We start from the raw sequence: 20,767 nt of genomic DNA, 5'->3' as shown, positions 1-20,767 counted from the left end.
AAAGAAGAAAAAGTTACTCACCCTCATGTCGTTCCACACCTGTATGATTGCCCTTTTGCTCTTTTCTATACAATGTAAGTGAATGAAAAACAACTGCACCATTAAAAAAAAGTATCACAAAAGTAGCCCATTTGACTTAATATGTGCTATATTCCAAGTCATATGATGGCTTTGAGGAATAGTCTGAAATGTATGTTCTTCAGAATATTTTTCAGAACTTTTTTTAGTATTATATTTTCTGTTTTAATTTTAAAGTGTTTGTAATTTTATTGTTGTTTATTTAGTAGCTTTAAGTTATGTCTATATTGTTCTTATTCATTTTTATTTCAGTTTTAGTTATTTTAGTACTTCAAGATAAAATTAACCCTGTAACCCTGCTTCAGAACATCTGAACCTTTAGAACGTGCAGAACAATAGGTCAATTATGACGTTTCATTAGGGGGTGAACTATTCCTTTAAAACAAAAAGTTCAGTAGTTAATAATTCATGTCTTTTTGTTCCTTTTTTATCACTATGAAGATGTTAAGTTTCTCTGAAGCGTTAACTGAAAGTCCATCTCTTTCTCAGATCCGGTGTTGGAGAAGGCCATGCATAAGTGTGTGCTGAAACCTCTGTACGGCTGCTTGCAGTCAGCGCTGCATGAGTTCCAGGTGGCCGGAGGAGTGTGTCAGAGGCTGCAGGAGAATCTGACCCTGGCCAAGACCAAACGCCCTCACGAGCTGGGAGCGATCGGAGCCCGGCCACCAGACGCCCTCGCCATCCACCGCATCCGCAGAAAACTCCGAGCCATGTGCAGCATGTACTCACCTGAGAGGAAGATATCGGTCCTGCTGAAAGTCTGCAAACTCATCTACAGTATCATGCAAGATCATGAAGGTGTGTACAGGTGGAGTTTGCCTCAAGGGTTTATTTAAAGACTTTATGTGTGTTTGTGTTTTAGGTGTGTACTGCTGCGTCCCAATTCACCTACTTATACTATGCCTTAAAATGATGTACTCTTTTTGTGAAGGAAAAGTACAGACTTTTAAATGTGTAGCAGCAGAGTAGGCAAGATACTACTTCATCATAATTGCTTCTTTAAAGCACAGCTCTGTCGCTTAGTTATGTGCATCCCGTCACCGTTTAATCTGCCCTGTCACAGGTAACATCCTCCACATTCAATTTAATTTCCTACCGTATTGGATCTGTCATTCGTGGGCCTTTTATGCGGAAAACTCTCCTCGTGTTTTTGAATGATGTATTTAAAAGATATATGACCAAATGTATCTTTATAAAAGTTTACAACGTTGTTGAAGATGCAATATAATGTGGATAACATTGTTTTTTCAGCAGATTAGATACTGACTATCAAACCCCTTTATCTAAACCTCTCTACTTAACCTTCGGTTTCACACATCCGCCATGTTTGTAGTTTTTTTTAACACTTTATTTATGTTTGTAGTTCTTATCTAATCTTCATCAAACCAATATTGGGATGTGGGCAGTATTAGCCGTTAGAGTGTGAAAGAGTATCCGGGTAGTTTTTGGATACTCGTTTCAACATGCTACTGTTTCGAACACCAAATCCTAATTTTGAATACTATTTAGGATGGATAGTATACGAATTGGGATGCAGCATATGAGATTAGTATTTTAAAGGTGAAAATATGGCTCGTGTAAAGGTCAATGATAAATGTTTCCTCTGTCTGCGCCAGTGAGGATGTTTGGAGCGGATGATTTCCTGCCCATGTTGACATATGTACTGGTCCAGTGTGACATGCCACAGTTGGACACTGAGATCCTGTATATGATGGAGCTGATAGATCCTCCATTACTGCATGGAGAAGGTGCGTTAGCATGTCCTTATATTTGTGTAATAATTTATTTAAATTAATGTAATTTTACATTGTTTCTCCTGTCCAATATTTAATGTGAATCAGAACCCTTTGTAATATTAATGAATTTAAAGGGTTAGTTCATCCAAAAATGAAAATTCTGTCACCATTTACTCACTCTCCTGTCGCTCCAAACTCATAAGACTTTTGCAAGCGTGCTTGGGCATCCGTGACCAAATTTAACATGTTCGCTGATCAATTTTTATATGTGAATAAAAGCTTAAATTAAATCTGTTCATCATATAAAGCGATTACGTCTCTTCAGTAGAAATATCTTCATTTGTGTTCCAAAGATGAACTAAAGTCTTGTTGATTTGAAACGACATGTGGGTGAGTAATAGATGAAAGAATTTTCATTTTTGTGTGAACTAATCCTTTAATAATTGTGGAGTTGGAGGAGTTTCAGAACAGAAGCATTTTCCATGTGTGACGAACATCCTAAGTTCTATTCTCAACAGAGTAATTTCCTCCAAGGGTGTGTTTCTCCTGTTCTCACTGAGCTCAGTGCGGCAGACATTCTTTGAAAAGATTTATTATATTGTATGTACACAGTCAGGTCACAAACCTGATGATCCAATGGGATCTGTCCTCATTATAGTGGTTGTTCACCCTTGTTTCAAACCCTAATTCACCCTAATTTGAAAGAAATTAAAGGGATAGTTCATCCAAAAATGAAAATTACCCCATGATTTACTCACCCTCAAGCCATTCTAGGTGTATATGACTTTCTTCTTTCAGATGAATACAATCGGAGATATATATATCTGGCTCTTCCAAGCTTTGTAATGGGCTTTGTAATATAGTTGTTTTATTTTTTAAAGTTTTAAATATGTCTATTTTTCTTACACAAACGCATCGCTTTGCTTCAGAAGGCCTTTATTAAGCCATGAGGAGTTCATTTATGATGGATTGATGCACTTTTTAGGCTTCAAAATCTCGTCCTCCATTCACTGCCATTATAAAGCTTGGAAGAGCCAGGATTTTTTTTAATATATATATATATATAACTCCGATTGTATTCGTCTGAAAGAAGAAAGTCATATAAACCTAGGATGACTTGAGGGTGAGTTAATAATGGGGTCCTTTTTTTCATTTTTGGGTGAACTATCCCTTTAATGCTTCTGTTGAGCAAGGATGCATTAATTTGATCAAAAAGATTTCTATTTACTATAATTGCTGTTCTTTTGCACTTTATTCATCAAAGCATCCTAAAAATGTTTCACGGTTTCTACAATAATATTAAGCGACACAACTGTTTTCAAAATTGATAATCAGAAATGTTTCTTGAGAACCAAATCAGCATATTAGAATGATTTCTGAAGGATCATGTGACACTGAAGACTGGAGTAATGATGCTGAAAATTCAGCAGGAGTTATTTACATAAAAAAATTAAAATATAAAATAGTTTTAAGTAAAATAATACAGTAAAATACAGTTTTAAATACAATATTTCTTAATATACAGTAATTCACAATAATTCCTGTATTTTAATCAAATAAATGTAGCCTTGTGAGCTTATTTCAAAAACATTAAAAATCTTACCAACCCCCAAACTTCTGAACAGTAAAATAATAAATACTTTATAGTATTGGACAAACGAGTTTTTATTTAGGTTTTGGAAGGTTCACTGTATTAAAACAGTAAGATTCTCCTTTTGTCTTGATCCTGTACAGGAGGTTATTACCTCACCAGTGCTTACGGAGCGATGTCACTGATCAAGAACTTCCAGGAGGAACAGGCTGCACGGATCCTCAGTTCTGCAGCACGCGACACACTCCACCAGTGGCACCAGCGTCGCACACTGCAGAGAAACCTGCCCTCAGTGGACGACTTCCAGGTAAAACCCTGACCTCAGAACAGTTTGTGCTCAGCGTTTGCGTAGTTCCTGACTGCATTTAATGGAAAGCATTTAAGGCGAGACACGGCAGGCAAAAACATTGTTTTTTTTTTTCACTGGTCAATTTTGAGATTTTGGGTTATTTGTCTTCAATAACATGTATTCTTTCAGACTTGTGCTGAAAAAAAGTCCAAAATACACATTTAGGTCTTTATTTTACTACACTTTGTCTGTTTGAGTGTGCAGATTTCGCCTAAATTCATCAAAAGTTGGCGTTCTAAATCATCCCGCTGCTCCGCGATCGCTGTCTGGTGTCATCACATACACCGTTACGCCGCCTTCACACTGGCAGTTGAAATCAGCTCCGTAATACGCAATACGCCCCCAGCGGACGTCGTACTACACTGTTGAAAAGCGGCGGGAGCGAGTAGAACAAAAATGGCGGAGAGATTAGAACGGTTGATTTTGTCAGTGTCAGAATGTACAATTCTGTATGATCTCTCTGATGAGGGTTATAGAGACATTAATCGGAAGGCTGCACGTGGAGGAAAGTTGCCCAGGACGTTGACATGTCAGGTCGGCTAAATGTGATATAGTGGTAACTTATATATTACATTTTAATTGTATTAACTGCCCTAATAACGTTAGAAAATCGTGAAAATAAAAAAATGACATGACAACTTATCGTTATAAAAACATTATTTATTTTATTAAAAGTTAAGAATTCAGGTTTGTTTATCAGTGGAACTTCCACTGGAATTGTCGGATAGGAACCGTCCGTAGCCTTTCGCAAGAGTTCAATTTTTTGAACGCATCCGGATGACCAACTGACACGATTTTTTTCGCACCGCACTCGTTCGGCGTTAGAAAGCTCTCTCTCTCCTTTGCAATGCTGTCGGATCCAAATATGGTCATTTCCTGTCTATCAGCAACCAATCATGAAAGTAAAACAGGTGATTTAACTCGAAATGCGCAATCTCATTGGCTGATGCCAATTTCTGACAATGTGATAATGCAATAATGAGTTTTGGATGTTGAACAGTGTGATACATGGATTTTACTTGGACCTAAAGCATATTTTGTCTGTAATTCATGGTTCTCTTACGAGAGTTCTCTCGTACTGCGTTTTTACTAAAACGCTACGGGAAAAGTCTCTTTTCACGAAACACTGAAGCAAAAAATTATCCTTTAATTTTCATATATGTAAAACGCGTTGCAGCAGCAGTCAGCTATGGCGAGACGGCTTGCTCGCTCATTGGCTGCTCTGCGGCAACTGCATAAGCGCTTCGCGCCCTCCTCGCCACTTCCCGCCGAGACGGGCGTGGCTTACCTTTATAAAAGGAGCTCGAGAAGGCTGATTCACTTGATTTTAATCTCTTCAGCGAAGCGCACGCATCGCTGGATCACGAGGAAGCACGCGTCGTCTGATGCAAGCACTTCAGCGGGACGAGCCCTTGAAGCCGCTGGCCAACGCCGCCTTCTACCGCCGTACCTGCTGCGCTTTCCGACGCCATATTCTTTACATTCTTTGTTCTTGTGTATGTGTGTGTGTGTGTGTTCGCTTTGCAACACGCACCCCTAAAAGAGCTGCGTCTTTTTCAAGATGCCTTCTCATGCAGCGCTCGCGCTCACTGACGGCGAAACGCCTTCACTCCGAGCCAATTGCCTACGGTGACTCTGAGGACTCGCCGGGCATCCTTTCCGAGGCTGCCCTTCCTGGAAGCGGATGGCGGGATTAGTTTTTCTTTACGTTACAAGAAAAGCTACCCTGCCTCTGCACGCGTCATTCACCGGCGAAGGAGAAAAGAGTGTTCTTAGTCCCACCGTTGGTCGGTCTGACCTCTTTTCTCTCACATTTCTCAGTTCCCTGTTCGGCGACTGGAAATATTATTGCAGCAAGTGAGTCTGTTACACGCTTGCCTGCCAGCAAACGCCGAAGAATACATGTTGACGCCGCTTTCAAAAGCCTGTATCCCCCTGTGGCTCAGTGGTGGAATTATAGGTTTTCCACACGGGGGACCGGGGTTCGTATCCCGGTCTAGCGGCATATATATTTATGCCGCCAATGCTTTGCACTGTCAGTCCCCTGAAGGCGACTGCAGAGATGCATTTTGCAGCCAGCGAGCGCGTAGTACCCGCTTGCCTGCAACCGAACACCGTTTCTACGGTTCCCGTGCGTCACTGGCGAAAGGAGAATGGAGTGTTTTCAGCCCCGCTGAAACTGGGCGATATCCACTCTTCTCACATTCTGGCATTTTGCAGGCGTCTGAAAATGCAAATCACTCTGTCTGTTCCCCGAGAGGCAACTGCAGACGTGTTTTTTGCTGCCCACGAGCACGTGGTACATGCCTGCAAGCAAACGCCAGTGTGGATAATACTCGCGCTGACTTTGTCTATGTATCTTCACTGTGGTCCAGTGGTAGATTCTTAGACTTTCGCGCGGCAGGCCTGCTGACAGAAAATATTATGCCGCCGAATGCAATCACTCTGTTTGTTTCCCGAGAGGCAACTGCAGACGTGTTTTTTGCAGCCCACGAGCACGTGGTACATGGCCGGACTTCTACCGAAGTCCCGGCCACGGCCGATGATGCTATATGTGTAGAGAAGATGCCCACTGCTAGTGCCCATCCCTACACACTAGCACAGCCCTTCACACAGGGCCCGCGCTCATATATTCGACTCGGGTCGATCACGCACACAACATAGTGAACGTGCGTGCCCACTGCCTAGTGCCCACAAACACTATGTTCTGCATGCCTTGTGGTTTCTGTAAAGACGAAACCTGTGTGCATTCACTCTGCTCAGACAGACAGTGCACTCATTGCAGTAACTGTGCCCGCTCTCCCGCGCCCACACTTACTCACGGTATTTTCTGGTGTCCCGGCCACGGCCGATGGTGCTATAAGTGTAGTGTCGATGCCCACTCCTCAGTGCCCATCTCTACACACAAGCACAGCCCTACACTTAGGGCTCGCGCACATAAAATCGACTCAGGTCGATTGCGCTTCCAACATAGTGAAAGTGCCCGCACAAACACTATGTCTCACAGACCACAGGCTCTCTGTAAAAACGAGACCTGTGCGCGCTCGCTCTGCTCAGTCAGACAGCGCGCCCAAAGCAGTGAATGTGCCCGCTTCCCGCCCACATTTACTCGCAGACATGAGTCCCGCGGGACCCGCTCAGCCCTCCCTCACTCAGTCAAGCGCTGTAGTAAGGTCGAGGACGAGCGCTCTGCCCGCTGTAATAAGCGCGCCCCCCGCCTCGAATGCCACAGGCATAACGCCTACGTTATTGCGCCCCGAAGCGCCTCTGTCGCCTCTGTGGGCAGCGATTCCAGGGGTTTCGGACTGGGTGCTAGGCATTATAAAGAGAGGCTTCTCGCTACAGTTTTGTCGACGCCCTCCCCGCTTCACAGCGCGCGTCCAACTACGGTGGTTTAAGAAGTAGCACACCTACTTCGCGCCGAAATATCAAAACTGATAAGCAAAGGGGCGATAGAGCGTGTGCCCCAAGCTCAAAGCGAAGGGGGGCTATACAGCAGATACTTTCTAGTCCCCAAAAAGGACGATGGTATCAGACCCATACTGGATCTAAGACGGCTGAACAAAGCATTAGTGAAACGCAGTTTCAAAATGCTCACGACCAGGAAAATCCTCGCGCATGTTCGCCGAGGAGACTGGTTTATGTCAATAGATCTGAAGGACGCGTATTTTCAAATACAGATAGCGTCACATCACAGGCGATACTTGAGATTCGCCTTCGAGGGTCAGACATACCAGTATACAGTCCTGCCGTTCGGTTTGTCCCTGGCACCTCGTACATTTACGAAATGCATGGACGCAGCGCTCGCTCCTCTCAGACTCAGAGGCATGCGAGTGCTGAACTATTTGGATGACTGGTTGATCCTAGCCCAATCACGATCTCAGCTCGTGGAGCACAGAACCATTTTACTCGATCACCTCGAGAATCTTGGTATCACGGTCAATTGGGCGAAGAGTTCACTGAACCCCAGTCAAACGATTTCGTTTCTGGGTATCGTTCTGGACTCGCAGTCTATGACAGCGCGGCTGTTGCCACAGCGCGTGCTGCACATTCAGCGCGCGGCGAAGTCTTTCCGCCGCGGCGCTTTCACCCCGCTCAAGAAGTTTCAAAGGATGCTGGGTCTTATGGCCTCAGCATCGTCAGTTCTCCGGCTGGGCTTGCTCCGCATGCGCCCGCTGCAGTTCTGGTTGAAAGCGCGGGTGTCCGGTCGATTATTATCCCACATCAAGGACCAACACGTCATAGTCCGTTCGGACATCATGGCTGTGGTGTCCTACATAAATCGGCAGGGCGGTCTGAAATCCACATCCCTGTACAGGTTGGCGAAACGCCTCCTAATATGGGCTCAGCACAACTTACGCTCGCTGAGAGCAGTGCATGTACCTGGGCTTCAGAATGTGGGCCCAGACAGACTGTCCAGGAACAACGTTCCCCCGGGCGAGTTGTCTCTACACCCACAAACAGTCCGGCTGTTGTGGGAGAGATTCGGCAGAGCGGAGGTGGACCTATTCGCGTCCCACGAAAACGCCTACTGCCCTGCGTTCTTTTCAAAGAGCGACAGCACGCTGTCCCGAAGGTGGCCGCGCTGCCCGCTATACGTTTTTCCCCCCGTCTCCCTCCTGCCACAGGTGTTGGAACGGGTCAGGGAAACAAAATGCCCAGTGCTGCTTGTAGCACCGTTCTGGAAGAACCAAGCATGGTTCCCAGTCCTGATGCAGTTAGCAGACATCGCTCCATGGCCAGTGCCGTTGAGGAGAGATCTCCTCTCGCAGGCCGGGGGCTCGATTTGGCACCCACACCCGGAGCTGTGGTCCCTTCATGTGTGGGCGCTCAACGGATATCCGTTGGTCTCGCAGAGGGAGTCATGAATACCATCACTCAGGCTAGAGCACCGTCGACTCGGCGGCTTTATGCTTCGAAGTGGTCGGTTTTCTCTGGCTGGTGTACAGCTTGGAGCCTATCACCCCTCGAATGTGAGGTAACGGAGGTTCTCTCCTTCCTACAAGAGCTGTTGGATAAGGGCAGATCCCCTTCCACGCTCAAAGTATATGTGGCGGCTATTTCAGCGTTCTCCGGTTCAACGCTGGGTCAGTCACTGGGAAGGAACGATTTAGTCATCCGCTTCCTCAGGGGAGCTAGGAGACTGAATCCACCCAGACCTCCTTCAGTCCCTATGTGGGACCTTTCTACGGTCTTGGCGGCCATGAAAGGTGCCCCTTTCGAGCCTATCCAGTCTATTAGCCTCAAACATTTGTCTTTCAAAACAGTGTTTTTGATGGTTCTCGCTTCAGTGAAGCGCATAGGCGATCTGCACGCGCTCTCCGTGAGCCCGGCATGCTTGGAGTTTGGTCCTAATGACTCTAAAGTCATACTCAAACCTAAGCACGGCTATGTGCCGAAATCCCTCAACACGCCTTTTCGGGCTCAGGTTATTTCCCTGTCTGCCCTGCCGGCATCGAGTGAGGAGGGGGACTCGAGTTTTCTTTGCCCTGTTAGGGCTTTAAGAGCTTATATGTCCCGCTCTGCTGTCTTCAGACAGACAGAGCAGCTCTTTGTCTCGTTCAGCGGACGTTCCAAAGGAATGGCTGTTTCGAAACAAAGTCTATCCAGATGGATAGTTGACGCCATAGCGCTGGCTTATACTGTCAAGGGCATTCAATGCCCGTTGGGAGTTAGAGCGCACTCTACGAGAGGCGTTGCCTCCTCGTGGGCTTGGTCTAGCGGGATTTCCCTACAGGATATATGTACGGCGGCAGGCTGGGCCTCTCCGTCTACATTTATCAGGTTTTATAACCTAGAGGTTCCCGCCTTACAGGCTAAGCTTTTGTCGGTGTAGTCGATTCAGCTGTCTAGCTAGACCTCTGAAATCGCAGGCGCAATGTGCTACCGACTATCTTGGGCAGAACTGTGTAAGACCCACATTTCCCACATTAGTTCAGGCTCCCTACCCTGTCTATGTGATGTCATATTCGCGTCTGTGGACATGTCTATATAAGGACGGAGGGAATCCCCTCTTGTCTTTAGACTCTCCCTGTGAGGTCGCGTTAAGCCTGCGGACGCTACAGTATAGGGAATTAAGGCTCCCCTCCCTTATTCCCTGACTCTGTGTGAGTCTATCTGGTGATTATGCACTGTATGCCTGAAATAGCTTCCGGTGATCGGTGTTTTTATCCCAGCACGCACGGCGTTTTACAAGGGGTTCCCGTAGCGTTTTAGTAAAAACGCAGTACGAGAGAACTCTCGTAAGAGAACGTACTCGGTTACTAACGTAACCTCGGTTTTCTCTAGAAGAGGGAACGAGTACTGCGTTCTCTGCCGTGCGTATGGTTCACTCTGGTTCGCTTCGGCGATCAAAATCAAGTGAATCAGCCTTCTCGAGCTCCTTTTATAGAGGTAAGCCACGCCCGTCTCGGCGGGAAGTGGCGAGGAGGGCGCGAAGCGCCCTCATTGGCCTGACGTCACCCCAGGCCTCGCTCGATAGGCTTATGCAGTTGCCGCAGAGCAGCCAATGAGCGAGCAAGCCGTCTCGCCATAGCTGACTGCTGCTGCAACGCGTTTTACATATATGAAAATTAAAGGATAATTTTTTGCTTCAGTGTTTCGTGAAAAGAGACTTTTCCCGTAGCGTTTTAGTAAAAACGCAGTACTCGTTCCCTCTTCTAGAGAGAACCGAGGTTACGTTAGTAACCGAGTACGTTTTCAATAGAAATTAGTGGAATTTTGCCATAAAAATCTTTAAAGGCCGTTTTCTCAAAATTTGTTTTTTCTCACACTCACATGATTTTCCACTTCTGTAGCACCTACACACACCAGACTTTACAGTCGTATTCCTAACTATATTGTGAAGGTTTGTCCAGAGGGATTTGTTGATATATTATTCTTGGCCTGATTTATATGACATTTTATGCCTAAAAATAGGGCGGAAAGAAATTTTTTAAGGCTATTGGCAGTATTTTCTGATTTACAGGGTAACAAAAGGGGATATTCATAATCCCCTCTGGTAATGTCTTTCCATTGAATATATCAACAAAATGAAAAATAATTTTGAACCTTGTTTTTTTCAATGGTCAGATTCGTCACTTCAGAATATATGCAAATTAACACATATTTAATTAGATATAGCCTCATTAGCATATTTAAAAAATAAAATTACAGAAAACTTGCAATGCATTTTTTTCTCCTATTCATGTGAGTAATCAACTGGTAAAGTTTGATGGTGATATCTGTAAGTTAACAATTTTACCCTATTCACCTGTAGTGTCTCGCCTTAACTATTTTCAGTGGTTATAAACTCACTATAATATCTTTGTTTTGTTTGTGAAGAATTACCTGCGTGTGGCTCTGCAGAAGGCAGGAAGCGGCTGCACGGCTAAAACCCTTCAGGTCCGGCCCTACGCCACAACAGAAGAGGTGTGCCGCCTTTGCGCACTTAAATTCGGTGTGTCTGATCCGGAAAACTACGGCCTCTTTCTTCTCACAGACGACAGCAGCCAGCAGTTGGCCGGAGACACACAACCACAGTGGATAAAGGCAGAGTTACACAGTCGACCGAACCCTCAACACTTTTACTTTGTCTACAGGAGGATAGCCAACAGAAACTGTCCCACGCCCGTGTCTTCAGAGCAGGACGATGCCTGAACACTCAAGAGCAGGAAAATGTTTATTCAGGGTGTGACTTTAAAAACTGTGTATAAAGATTGCAAGATGAAAGACTGTCAATAAAGAATGATGTAATTGACGCTTTCCATGAGGGTACATGTGGTTTGTTTAGTTTAAAAACAAATTTGGGTAACAGGATTGCAAGTAAGCGCTAGCTAGATTGGGACCGAATGTTGGTTTATATTTATGGATATAACTTATATTTCACAAAAATAGTTTGGTTGTTTTTAATCTTACAATAACCTTGGTAACAGGGTTGAAAAGATTAGCTTCATGATTGCAGTCAAAATAATTTGTGTAAAAATTAAGAATATGAAATAAGATAATATACTTGTCTTTCCCACTAAAGGGTCTGAATTATGTTATTTATTGGATATTACAAATAGGCTTGCATGCTTGCAACAGGCTTGCATGCAATATGCAAAAAAAAAAAAAGGAGTGGGACACCATAGTGTGCCACATTCATGGAAAGTGGCAAATATATGCATATTAAAATATGTAAAATATTGATACGTTTTAAATAGAAATGTTTAATAGATCTTCTGGGCATAAGATATAATGGGCATTGTCAGTAATGTGGTATCCAACCTGTGAGATTTCTTTTGATTCAGGATGAATGTAGCGTCTGTCCCCAAAAATGCTAAGACTGAAATGAAATCCATAATGTGTCGTTGTTATATGTATAAAAAGGTGTCAGGGATTCGCTCAGAGGTCTGTATATAATCTTTAAGCTATTTTTGCATTCAGGTCGCATGAGTGTCCAGAGCTTTTGCTTGGTCAGAGGAATTGTCACCTCTGCTGTCACGAGACTCAATCAACACAGTGAACCATTTTTAAGGGAAGAAGCTTTCAGAATGGGAGCTTCAACAGAGATAATGCATGATCATGTGGTTGCTTTTACTTTAGCACAATAGAGATGCATCAGTGACATTGCAAACTGACAAATTGACTGAAGAAGCTTTTTTTCTCACTTTGTTCTTATGAAATAGGAACACATTGCTCCTTATACTTCAGCCAATGTCTAAATGTGCTATACTGTAAACATGTAATATATTATTGTGCCACAACATGTATGATGCACTTGGTGCTGAGAATGTGTTTTTTACCAGATTCCTGAGCTGTCAATGATATAATTTAAACACTGAACTTGTGAATATTTTACTCTTTTTGGTGGTATTTGAACGGCAGGAATAAAGCGTCTCTTCTTTTTATTATCTCATACTGTTTAAAATGAGTTACCTAAAATGTACTTCATGTGGTTATTAATATTATTAGATCATATATTTTATTATTTAAAATAATTATATTTATTATTAATTATATTAATGTTGCAAAATTTTTATTAAATATTTAATATGTATTAATAAACCAGATTGCATTAGCTTACAATATAAAAGGCTATTTGATTAAAGATAAGATTAGGTTGCAAAAAAAAATCTAACAATTTCAACTGTTACCTTTTTACAGTGTAGCCACCTCCCTGGGTATGTCAAAATATGATTTAATGTTATTTTAAATAATAAATTAAATGAATTTATTTTACTTTATTTAATAATTAATTATATAAATATTGCAGAAAGATTCTTCAGTATTATTTAATATGAATGAAAATACATTAGGTTACACCCAGAAAAGGTTATTAGTATTATAATTATGTTATGTATTTTTTCTTTTTAATTAATTGATTGATTATATTAATATTTAATTAATTAAATAATAATTGATATAATAAAATGAATTAAGGTGAGGTACATGTTACTACATGTATTTACTGTAGTAATAACAGTAAATTATGCACAAGTAACTAACCCTAAACCAAACCTCTAGTAAGTACATGTAGTGAATTATATTACTCAGTACTTATTTGAGTGATTACAATGTAACTACGTCACCTTAAAATAAAGTGTTCTTAAATTCTATTTACCTAAACTAGAACCTAAAATTCTTATTTAATATGAATGAATCTATAGGTTACACCAGGTTTAAAGGTAAGATCAGGTACAAATAGCAAACAACTGCAACTGTTTTCCCTATTTACAGTGTAGCCATGCGACAGTTGCGACTCCTTGTCTCTTTCCCGACAGTGTGTGTGTGTGTGTGTGTGTGTGTGTGTCACCCCCGGGGAGAACAAGACACCTGACAGCGCGCGCTCCCTTTCCATCTCGTGTCTATAGATGCAGCATCTCGCTGACCGCGTGCCCGTCATAACCATGGTGACAGTGCAGCATCAGCATCACCGCTGTCACCTACAAAACCTTAATGCATCATATCAGTATTTTAACCGGCTCTCATCGCCTCTTCCGTGATATTCCCACGCCGCCTCCCACTGACGTTATGTTTAAACCATGGCACCCACGTAATGTTATCTTAACCATCGTCAAAACAGATCTCCAACCGATAATGCCTCGCTGTTCGGAACGTGACTTGTTTATCGTATCAGTGGGCAGGCACGGTTGTAAACGATCGTAGTGCGCGTGAACGTGGTGACGATGAACCCACGCCACGGTGATCCAGTTGACGACAGAGGCGGGGAGGGGGACGAGCCCTGATGCGCGCGAGTCGACGAGATCTGCGATTCACACCGGTCGAGCCGAAGATGGTAGCGGTGCACGTCTCTGCGCACTCCGTGGCCTCCTCCGAGTGGATCATCTGCCTGGACAAGAGGTGAGAGACACCCGACCATGTCCGAAAGCGATTTTTTTTTTTACGTGCGTTTGTTCATTTCGATGTCCGGAGGGGCTGCAACAAGGTGACAGTCACAGCAGAATGCGTCCTGCGTCTCTGGTGCATCACCTGCATCGCAATTCTCATCATTTATAGATTTACCTTTTCTTCCTGAAGGGACATTTATTTCTGTAAGCAAAGAAAATAACAGAAGCTGCTCTCTTTCTTCAACCAGGGACTATGCTTCTCTGTATAATTCGTTTGCTGGTCTCATATCATCTGAATTTGATGTGTGCATCCTTTGGAATACTCTTCTGCAGTATGAATCAGACTCTCCATTTATGTGCTGCGGGTCATTTAAACCAGATGAGTTAGGCTACTTATAATTAGGCACTCGCAGAGTCAACTTTTGGTTATTAGGTCTCCAAGACAAACGAACATATTGACTATTAAAAATATCTGTTACCTTCTCACAGCCCCTCCTAGCCCAGACACATCCCTGCAGGTTACCATGGTGATGGGAGGGAAAAGTGAGATCACCTTACTGGGTGTGATGGGGTTTCAGAGGCTGATGTTTGTAATGGACTCTTTAAACGTAGCCGAGCACGTCGTCTTTACTCTGATCAATGTAATGGTTCTTAAGGATGTCCATGGTCTCATTTACATCCGACACCAGGATGCATTGTGGGGATCAATAAATGTTCCACACTCACAAAGAAGATAACAGGCTGCGCTGTTGGATGAGACTCTCTGCATTGTGCTGCTGTCTTAGCAGTTTCTACAGATCAGTCGCTCCATAGTCTGGAAATTAGAATTTTTGGCTTGTTAATCTAGATATGTCTAATTTGATGTGCTGCGTTCTATTTAGTAAATATGCTTGATAATTAAAGGGATACATGTCTCTGTCGCCCGTTATCTTCGCCTCCATTGATATTCATATTATGCGAAAGGATGAAGCCACCTGTCAGAATAATGATCCCCCTCTGCACTGATTCGAAACACTGTGAGAAACAAAGAAGTGTGATAATAGATAGTGTTATTTATAGGCTACTCTTATAGTATTAGCTTTTACTTTATTTTCCATATTTGGTTTAAAATTTGGAACTCAAAAAAATACATAGACAGAGAGACACAAAGGGGAAAGTGTTTTTTCAAAAGACTCTTTGGACTCTTCACAATGGGCTGGGGCTTTATGGGAAAAAGAAACACACATGGATGAAAAGAGTGAGCGAGCCAGAGAGAGAGAGGCAAGGCTTTGCACTGGCGGCCACTGTAATGCAGGGTCCGTTCTGTGCCCAGCAGATATAGCCTATGCCTGTAATGTTTTTCCACTCCAGTGAATCTCAGCACATAAAAGACAGCGGCACTCTCGCCCTCTCACATCCACAAGATCAAACTGGTCCGGTTCACATGAGATCGGCCTGGTGCGGCTCAGCGTATCCTGCGGGCAAAGAAATAGAACTAGTTAATGCACATTATGCTCATCACATCAGGTCAACTGGAAGCACTAAATGCATAGAGTTACACAGAGTGTGCATGTACAGTAATGGCTGAAAAAGGTCTCCATTGCAGTCATTGATGTGGTTTTTCCCTCTTTCTGTGGTTTCAGAGAGTTCAAGCACTGGAATTGTAAGTGTCTCTGTCCTGCAGGACTGTAGAGATCACAGTCAGGGAAAAGATGCCTGGGATCTGCATTTCTGTTAAATCTGGAATTTCCATTTGACTCTTTTGACGGTCATTCTGACAGTAGCTATTCAGTCTAAAATGTGTACAGAGCTGCAGTGATGATGTATTTTTGTAGGCCAACCTGGAAGTTAGTAACTTTAAAAAAAAATAATTTTCCACTATACTTAATTATCAATCGTTAAACTAATGCGATTAAAAAAAACAGATGTGACGATTTCCAACGTATTGGATGAAGATGGCATGCGAAGAAGCTGGCAAGGTGCATGGCGTCAGAGAAAATATAAAGTTAATCTAAAGGCAAAGTCTTTCATTTCTGTTAGTATTTCGGAAAGTCTGTTCTGGAATGCTTTTAATAGAGACAGACCAACTGTGAGCTACGAGGTTGTTAATCTAACTTACCAATTTATGAGACGATGCTTATTTTTATAAATAATTGTATTTAACAGTTGAATACCTGGTGAAAACTACATTACCCATGATACTGTACAGAAAATTCAACACTCTCTAAAAAAAATAGCTCTTTAGCTCCGCCCACTCCCATGAAGCACTGCGAATGACGTAATCGAGTTGATTTCCCTTTGCTCTCAAAATACTGAAATGTTTGTAAATATAGGCTATGCATATTTTGCAATAAACTTAAAATATATTGTATTTATACATATAATCAACATTTGTATATGAGTAGTTTACGACAAAAACCCAATAGGATTTGTGATTGGCTTTTGGCTCAGTGACGCTTTGTTCATCATGATAATCTTCACAAATCAACACTTTTATGAATTTTAAAGCCTAATTACAATTGCTAGAATTAAAAGCTAAATGTAGGCTATTAACGGTCTCATGACTTCAACGTCGCCATCGCTTCCGTCAACTCTTTCAGTCTTTATTTTAAAAATAGTTTTCCTTTTAAAGTTTGAGTTAATAATATAATAGTTCACAAGAATGGGAATATAAACACAACGAGGCTGTGAAAGCGCACTAGTGAGTAGATGAGTTTACCTATTCTCCGTTTAATGTCCCCAACAGCTTCTGTGGTCCCATTTAGCCATTAGTTAGCGAACGTCTCTTTCAAGACAAAAGCTTCACAAATATCATGGGGTTTTACTGGTGTATTTTATGTCGTAGAATAAAATGTGAAAATGTCTTGAGGTTGTGTTAATCACAGACCTTATTTCAGGCATTTAAAGTTGCATGAAATTCCCTATAGTAAGGTATATCTCGGTAAAATGGCTTCTCGAACAAGAACAAATGTAGGGCTGGAAGGGAAGTTATTTTGATTACAGATTAAGAGGGCACAAAAAAATATGATGTGAACAGATAAATCATTTAGAATAAATACTGCAATATTCCATAAAAAAAATAAAAAAAAATAAAAAGAATTGTCCATTTTGATTTCATTGTGGGTTTTCTTTAACCAAAAACCCATTCAAACAACCTATTAACTTTGGGACAATGGAACCAGAAGTGCTAAAATGCTTACAAGTTTCTGGGTTTTGGCTGACAGAATTACGTCATCCATGGCATCCTCAGTACCAAAATGTATACATATTATATTATAAATGGAAATTAGTAATTGGTTAGAGATCAAATAGATTGTTTTGTGTGTGTTGTTGATCATCTTAATTATCTGAGCATTAAAAGTATACATCAAAAGAATCAGCTTTTAAAAAAATGTTTTGATGTGTAGAAACAGTGACTGACCCACTTTGGTTTGTTGCAGTTGCAAGGCCAGTACTAATAGAGCAGACGAGGTCTGGTTTTCCATTTGGAGTCTTTTGTGGAACTCCAGTAGCTTGATTATTCTCCATGTCAAATTTGTCCCACTGCCCTCTGGTTTGAAAAATGCCTTTGAAGTCTTAATTTCTCCATGCTGTAATCTCCATAGCAACAAGGCTTTACTGTATAAAATGAGTTCAAATTACAGCATACTGACATCGTTAAGAGAGGCAGCTTGCATACGCACTAATATACATGTCACTTAATGAGCTGAGAAGTGAGTGTACATAGCTATATTTATGCAAAAAGGAAAGAGGATATTTATGTGCCTGCATCAAGTGTCTCAATCTCTCATACACCATTAGAGAAAAATCATGCTACCTCACTGAACATAATATTAAAAAAAAATAATTTGAGGATTATGCACTTTTGTCTGATCCGGTTCACACATAAAGTCCTCATAATGGTCAGAAACCCATGCAAATACTTCTTTGTTACGACGACAAACTAAGCTCAAAAGCTGCAAACACTTTTATCAGTTTCTCTTCACATTATTAGTTCAAATCAAGCTACTAATGACCCATTATTTTGGAAAAGACAGGTCTATGTGATTCATAGCTTGTATTTTGACAGGACTGATGACAAAAACATTTACACATTCCTTATCAGGACAGCACAATTGTTGCATTCTAACAGACACAACTTTGTTTGTTTCCTCAGCAGCCTATTCACTTAACTGTCACATGCATCACTGCAATGTCAGGATTCTTGTAGGTCAGTTTGGTAAAAGAGTGTCCCAGACCGTAATGCCTATTTGTCTGTGTGTTTTTTAGGCCAGCAGAACGCTCGGGAGAAGATGTGGATATAATCCTGGCTCGGCTGAAGGGTGTGAAGGCCTTTGAGAAGTTTCACCCAAACCTGCTGCAGCAGATCTGCATGTGTGGCTTCTATGAGTTCCTGGAGAAAGGCATCACCTGTAAGAACAATTTACTATTGTATTTTCATCATGACGCTTCCAGATTTTATTCCATTGAGACCAGTCAGGCAATGTGTTTTCAAATATAGGAAAGAAATGAATCAATGAATCGACACATGAAAAGTAAAGATTCTTTGTGTGTGTAGGGTTTCCGCCTGTATGATTCTTTGGAGATTAAAACAGTTTTTGATCATGTTCAAAAGTTTGGGGTCAGTACGATTTTTTTAAATACTTTTTACATTAAATGCATTAGGATGCATTAAAATGATCAATAGCAACAGTAAAAACCTTTATGTTACAAAAATATATATTTCATATAAATGCTGTTATTTTGAACTTTATCCCTAAAAATATTTATCACGGTTAACACAAATATTAAGAAGCTGAAGACTAATGATGCTGAAAATTCAGGCCATCACAGGAATAAATTGCGATTTAAAATATATTCAAAAACAGTTATTTTAAATGGTAATGATATTTCACAATATTACTGTTTTTACTGTATATTTGTCAAATAAATGCATCCTTGGTGAGCATAAGAGATATCTCAAAAACAAGTCCCAAAGTTTTGAAAGGTACTGTACATTATAGGTTCTTCAGATCAGCATAGTGGATTCTAGATGGTTTTATTAATAACTAGAAAATAAAATGTTTCTGTGGAACCTAAAAATGTTCTCCTGTGGCTGTAAAACTCTGTTATAACTGAAACTTTGGTTACACTTAGTTTCAATCATCCACTTTAGACATTCTATTAACTATAAGTAACTTTGCAACTACATGTCAACTAACTCTCATTAGAGTATTAGTAGACTGTAAGGTTAGGCTGACATGTAGTTACTCAGAATGTTTAAAGTATCATTGAAATAATGTGTTACGGAAACTTTTATTGCTAAGCATGTGGTCCTGAATCTGTGCTAAAGGTAGACTTTGCCATCTAATGAGACAATAAGAACCACGTTACATTAATGAAAAGAAGTAACTGTCCAGACATCGAAATGAAAAATTCCTCTGCAATTTGCAGATCAGTATTCATAGACTCACTTTGTTTTCCTGCAGTGTATAGGCAGGGTGACATCGGGACCAGCTGGTACGCGGTTCTGTCTGGATCTCTGGATGTGAAAGTGTCTGAGACAGCCAACCATCAGGTAAGAGGGACCACAGTCAGGTTCATTTGAAGCCTCAATCTGCTAGGAGTCAGCTGAGATTAGAAATAGTTTGCCCTGGCAGACATCATTTGCATACAGAAACTGCTACAGAAGCTGCTGTGAGTGGGCAGATGCACGGTCCACGACTGGCCTTGTTAATAGTCTGATACACGAGGACGGCGAGCCAGGGCTGCTGGGGATGGAAGCATCTCTCTGTGAATCCACTGGGAATACAATGAGTCACACTGTCAGATGTGTTTACTGACCTTGAAGCATTTATCACTCCCACACAAATGTAGAGAGATTTCTAGAGATTCCAGAAGTGTCTGTGTTTTGCATATTAGAGCTTATAGAATCTGTACAGACATTTTTTGCCGTTAATTTCCACCGAAAAATCACTGTTTTAAAAAAGGTTTCCTGAACACTCTCCTCATTTGCCATTGGTCGGTCAAACAGATTCCACACCAAACACACAAACACTGGTTCAAGTAAAGCAATAGGCCTATTGGACCGTTTTTGGAGTAATCAGACATTCTTTTAGACTATGCATATTAAGCTGGGAAAGTATTTTATTAAGATTGCTTTTATTATTGGGGTCAGTAAGATTTCTTAAAGGTAGGGTAGGCAATTTTCAGAGAGGCTAGCAATAGCAAGTTAGCTTTGAAATCACAAGATCCCACCGTCACTTCAGAGCGTCTCCAAAGTCACGGCTCCTCCGAAACACATGAACACGCACAGCCAGAGCAGAGTCTGCAAAGCGTCATGAGAGACGGCATTAAACTACCTCATGTCTCAAAGCACATAACATTACGATAATAATGAACATAAACAACTTAAAGAGCACTGACCTTTACCACCTGACTGCTGCAGATCATTTCGGCGTTGATAGTGTTGAGTAATGCATAAATTTGAGTCACAAACCGCTCTGAGTTTAAGTTCACGGGTTTCCATTGCAGTAGTTATGGCGTGAACTCAGCATAAGCTTGTTGTTTTAGGAGGTTTAGGAGGAACTGTAAAAGGCGGCTGCTGTTTCGGTTGCGGTGTTCAGTGGCTGATGTCTGTCTAACTCTGCATAGCATGAAACATGCTGATGACGTGTGATGTCTGTGCGAGCAGGTGCATGGAGGTATGGGAATACATATGTTGACAGGCAGGTGGCAGGTGATT

At 41.7% G+C, this 20,767-nt stretch overlaps 2 protein-coding genes across 5 annotated transcripts in view; both read left to right on the top strand.

Moving 5' to 3' along the window:
• The window catches only part of rin2b (Ras and Rab interactor 2b), a 31,098-nt gene extending 18,466 nt beyond the window's left edge, over nt 1–12,632 (top strand). For all 4 annotated transcript variants that reach the window (XM_084128975.1, XM_084128976.1, XM_084128973.1 and 1 more), the window contains 4 exons: nt 568–876; nt 1,695–1,826; nt 3,549–3,712; nt 11,078–12,632. In XM_084128975.1, the coding sequence (XP_083985101.1) occupies nt 568–876; nt 1,695–1,826; nt 3,549–3,712; nt 11,078–11,392 (920 nt within the window). In that variant the 3' untranslated portion in view covers nt 11,393–12,632. The remainder of the gene's footprint in view (nt 1–567; nt 877–1,694; nt 1,827–3,548; nt 3,713–11,077) is intronic.
• A 1,297-nt stretch (nt 12,633–13,929) lies between these two features.
• The window catches only part of rapgef4b (Rap guanine nucleotide exchange factor 4b), a 32,862-nt gene continuing 26,024 nt past the window's right edge, over nt 13,930–20,767 (top strand). The window contains exons 1-3 of the mRNA XM_084128254.1: nt 13,930–14,077; nt 18,313–18,455; nt 19,512–19,600. Of these exons, the coding sequence (XP_083984380.1) occupies nt 13,962–14,077; nt 18,313–18,455; nt 19,512–19,600 (348 nt within the window). The 5' untranslated portion in view covers nt 13,930–13,961. The remainder of the gene's footprint in view (nt 14,078–18,312; nt 18,456–19,511; nt 19,601–20,767) is intronic.

This window comes from Abramis brama (assembly GCF_963993115.1).
Source record: "Abramis brama genome assembly, chromosome: 11".
Lineage (NCBI taxonomy): Eukaryota > Metazoa > Chordata > Actinopteri > Cypriniformes > Leuciscidae > Abramis > Abramis brama.
Note: the sequence above shows the minus strand (reverse complement) of the source record. Positions and strands in the feature narration are given on the sequence as shown.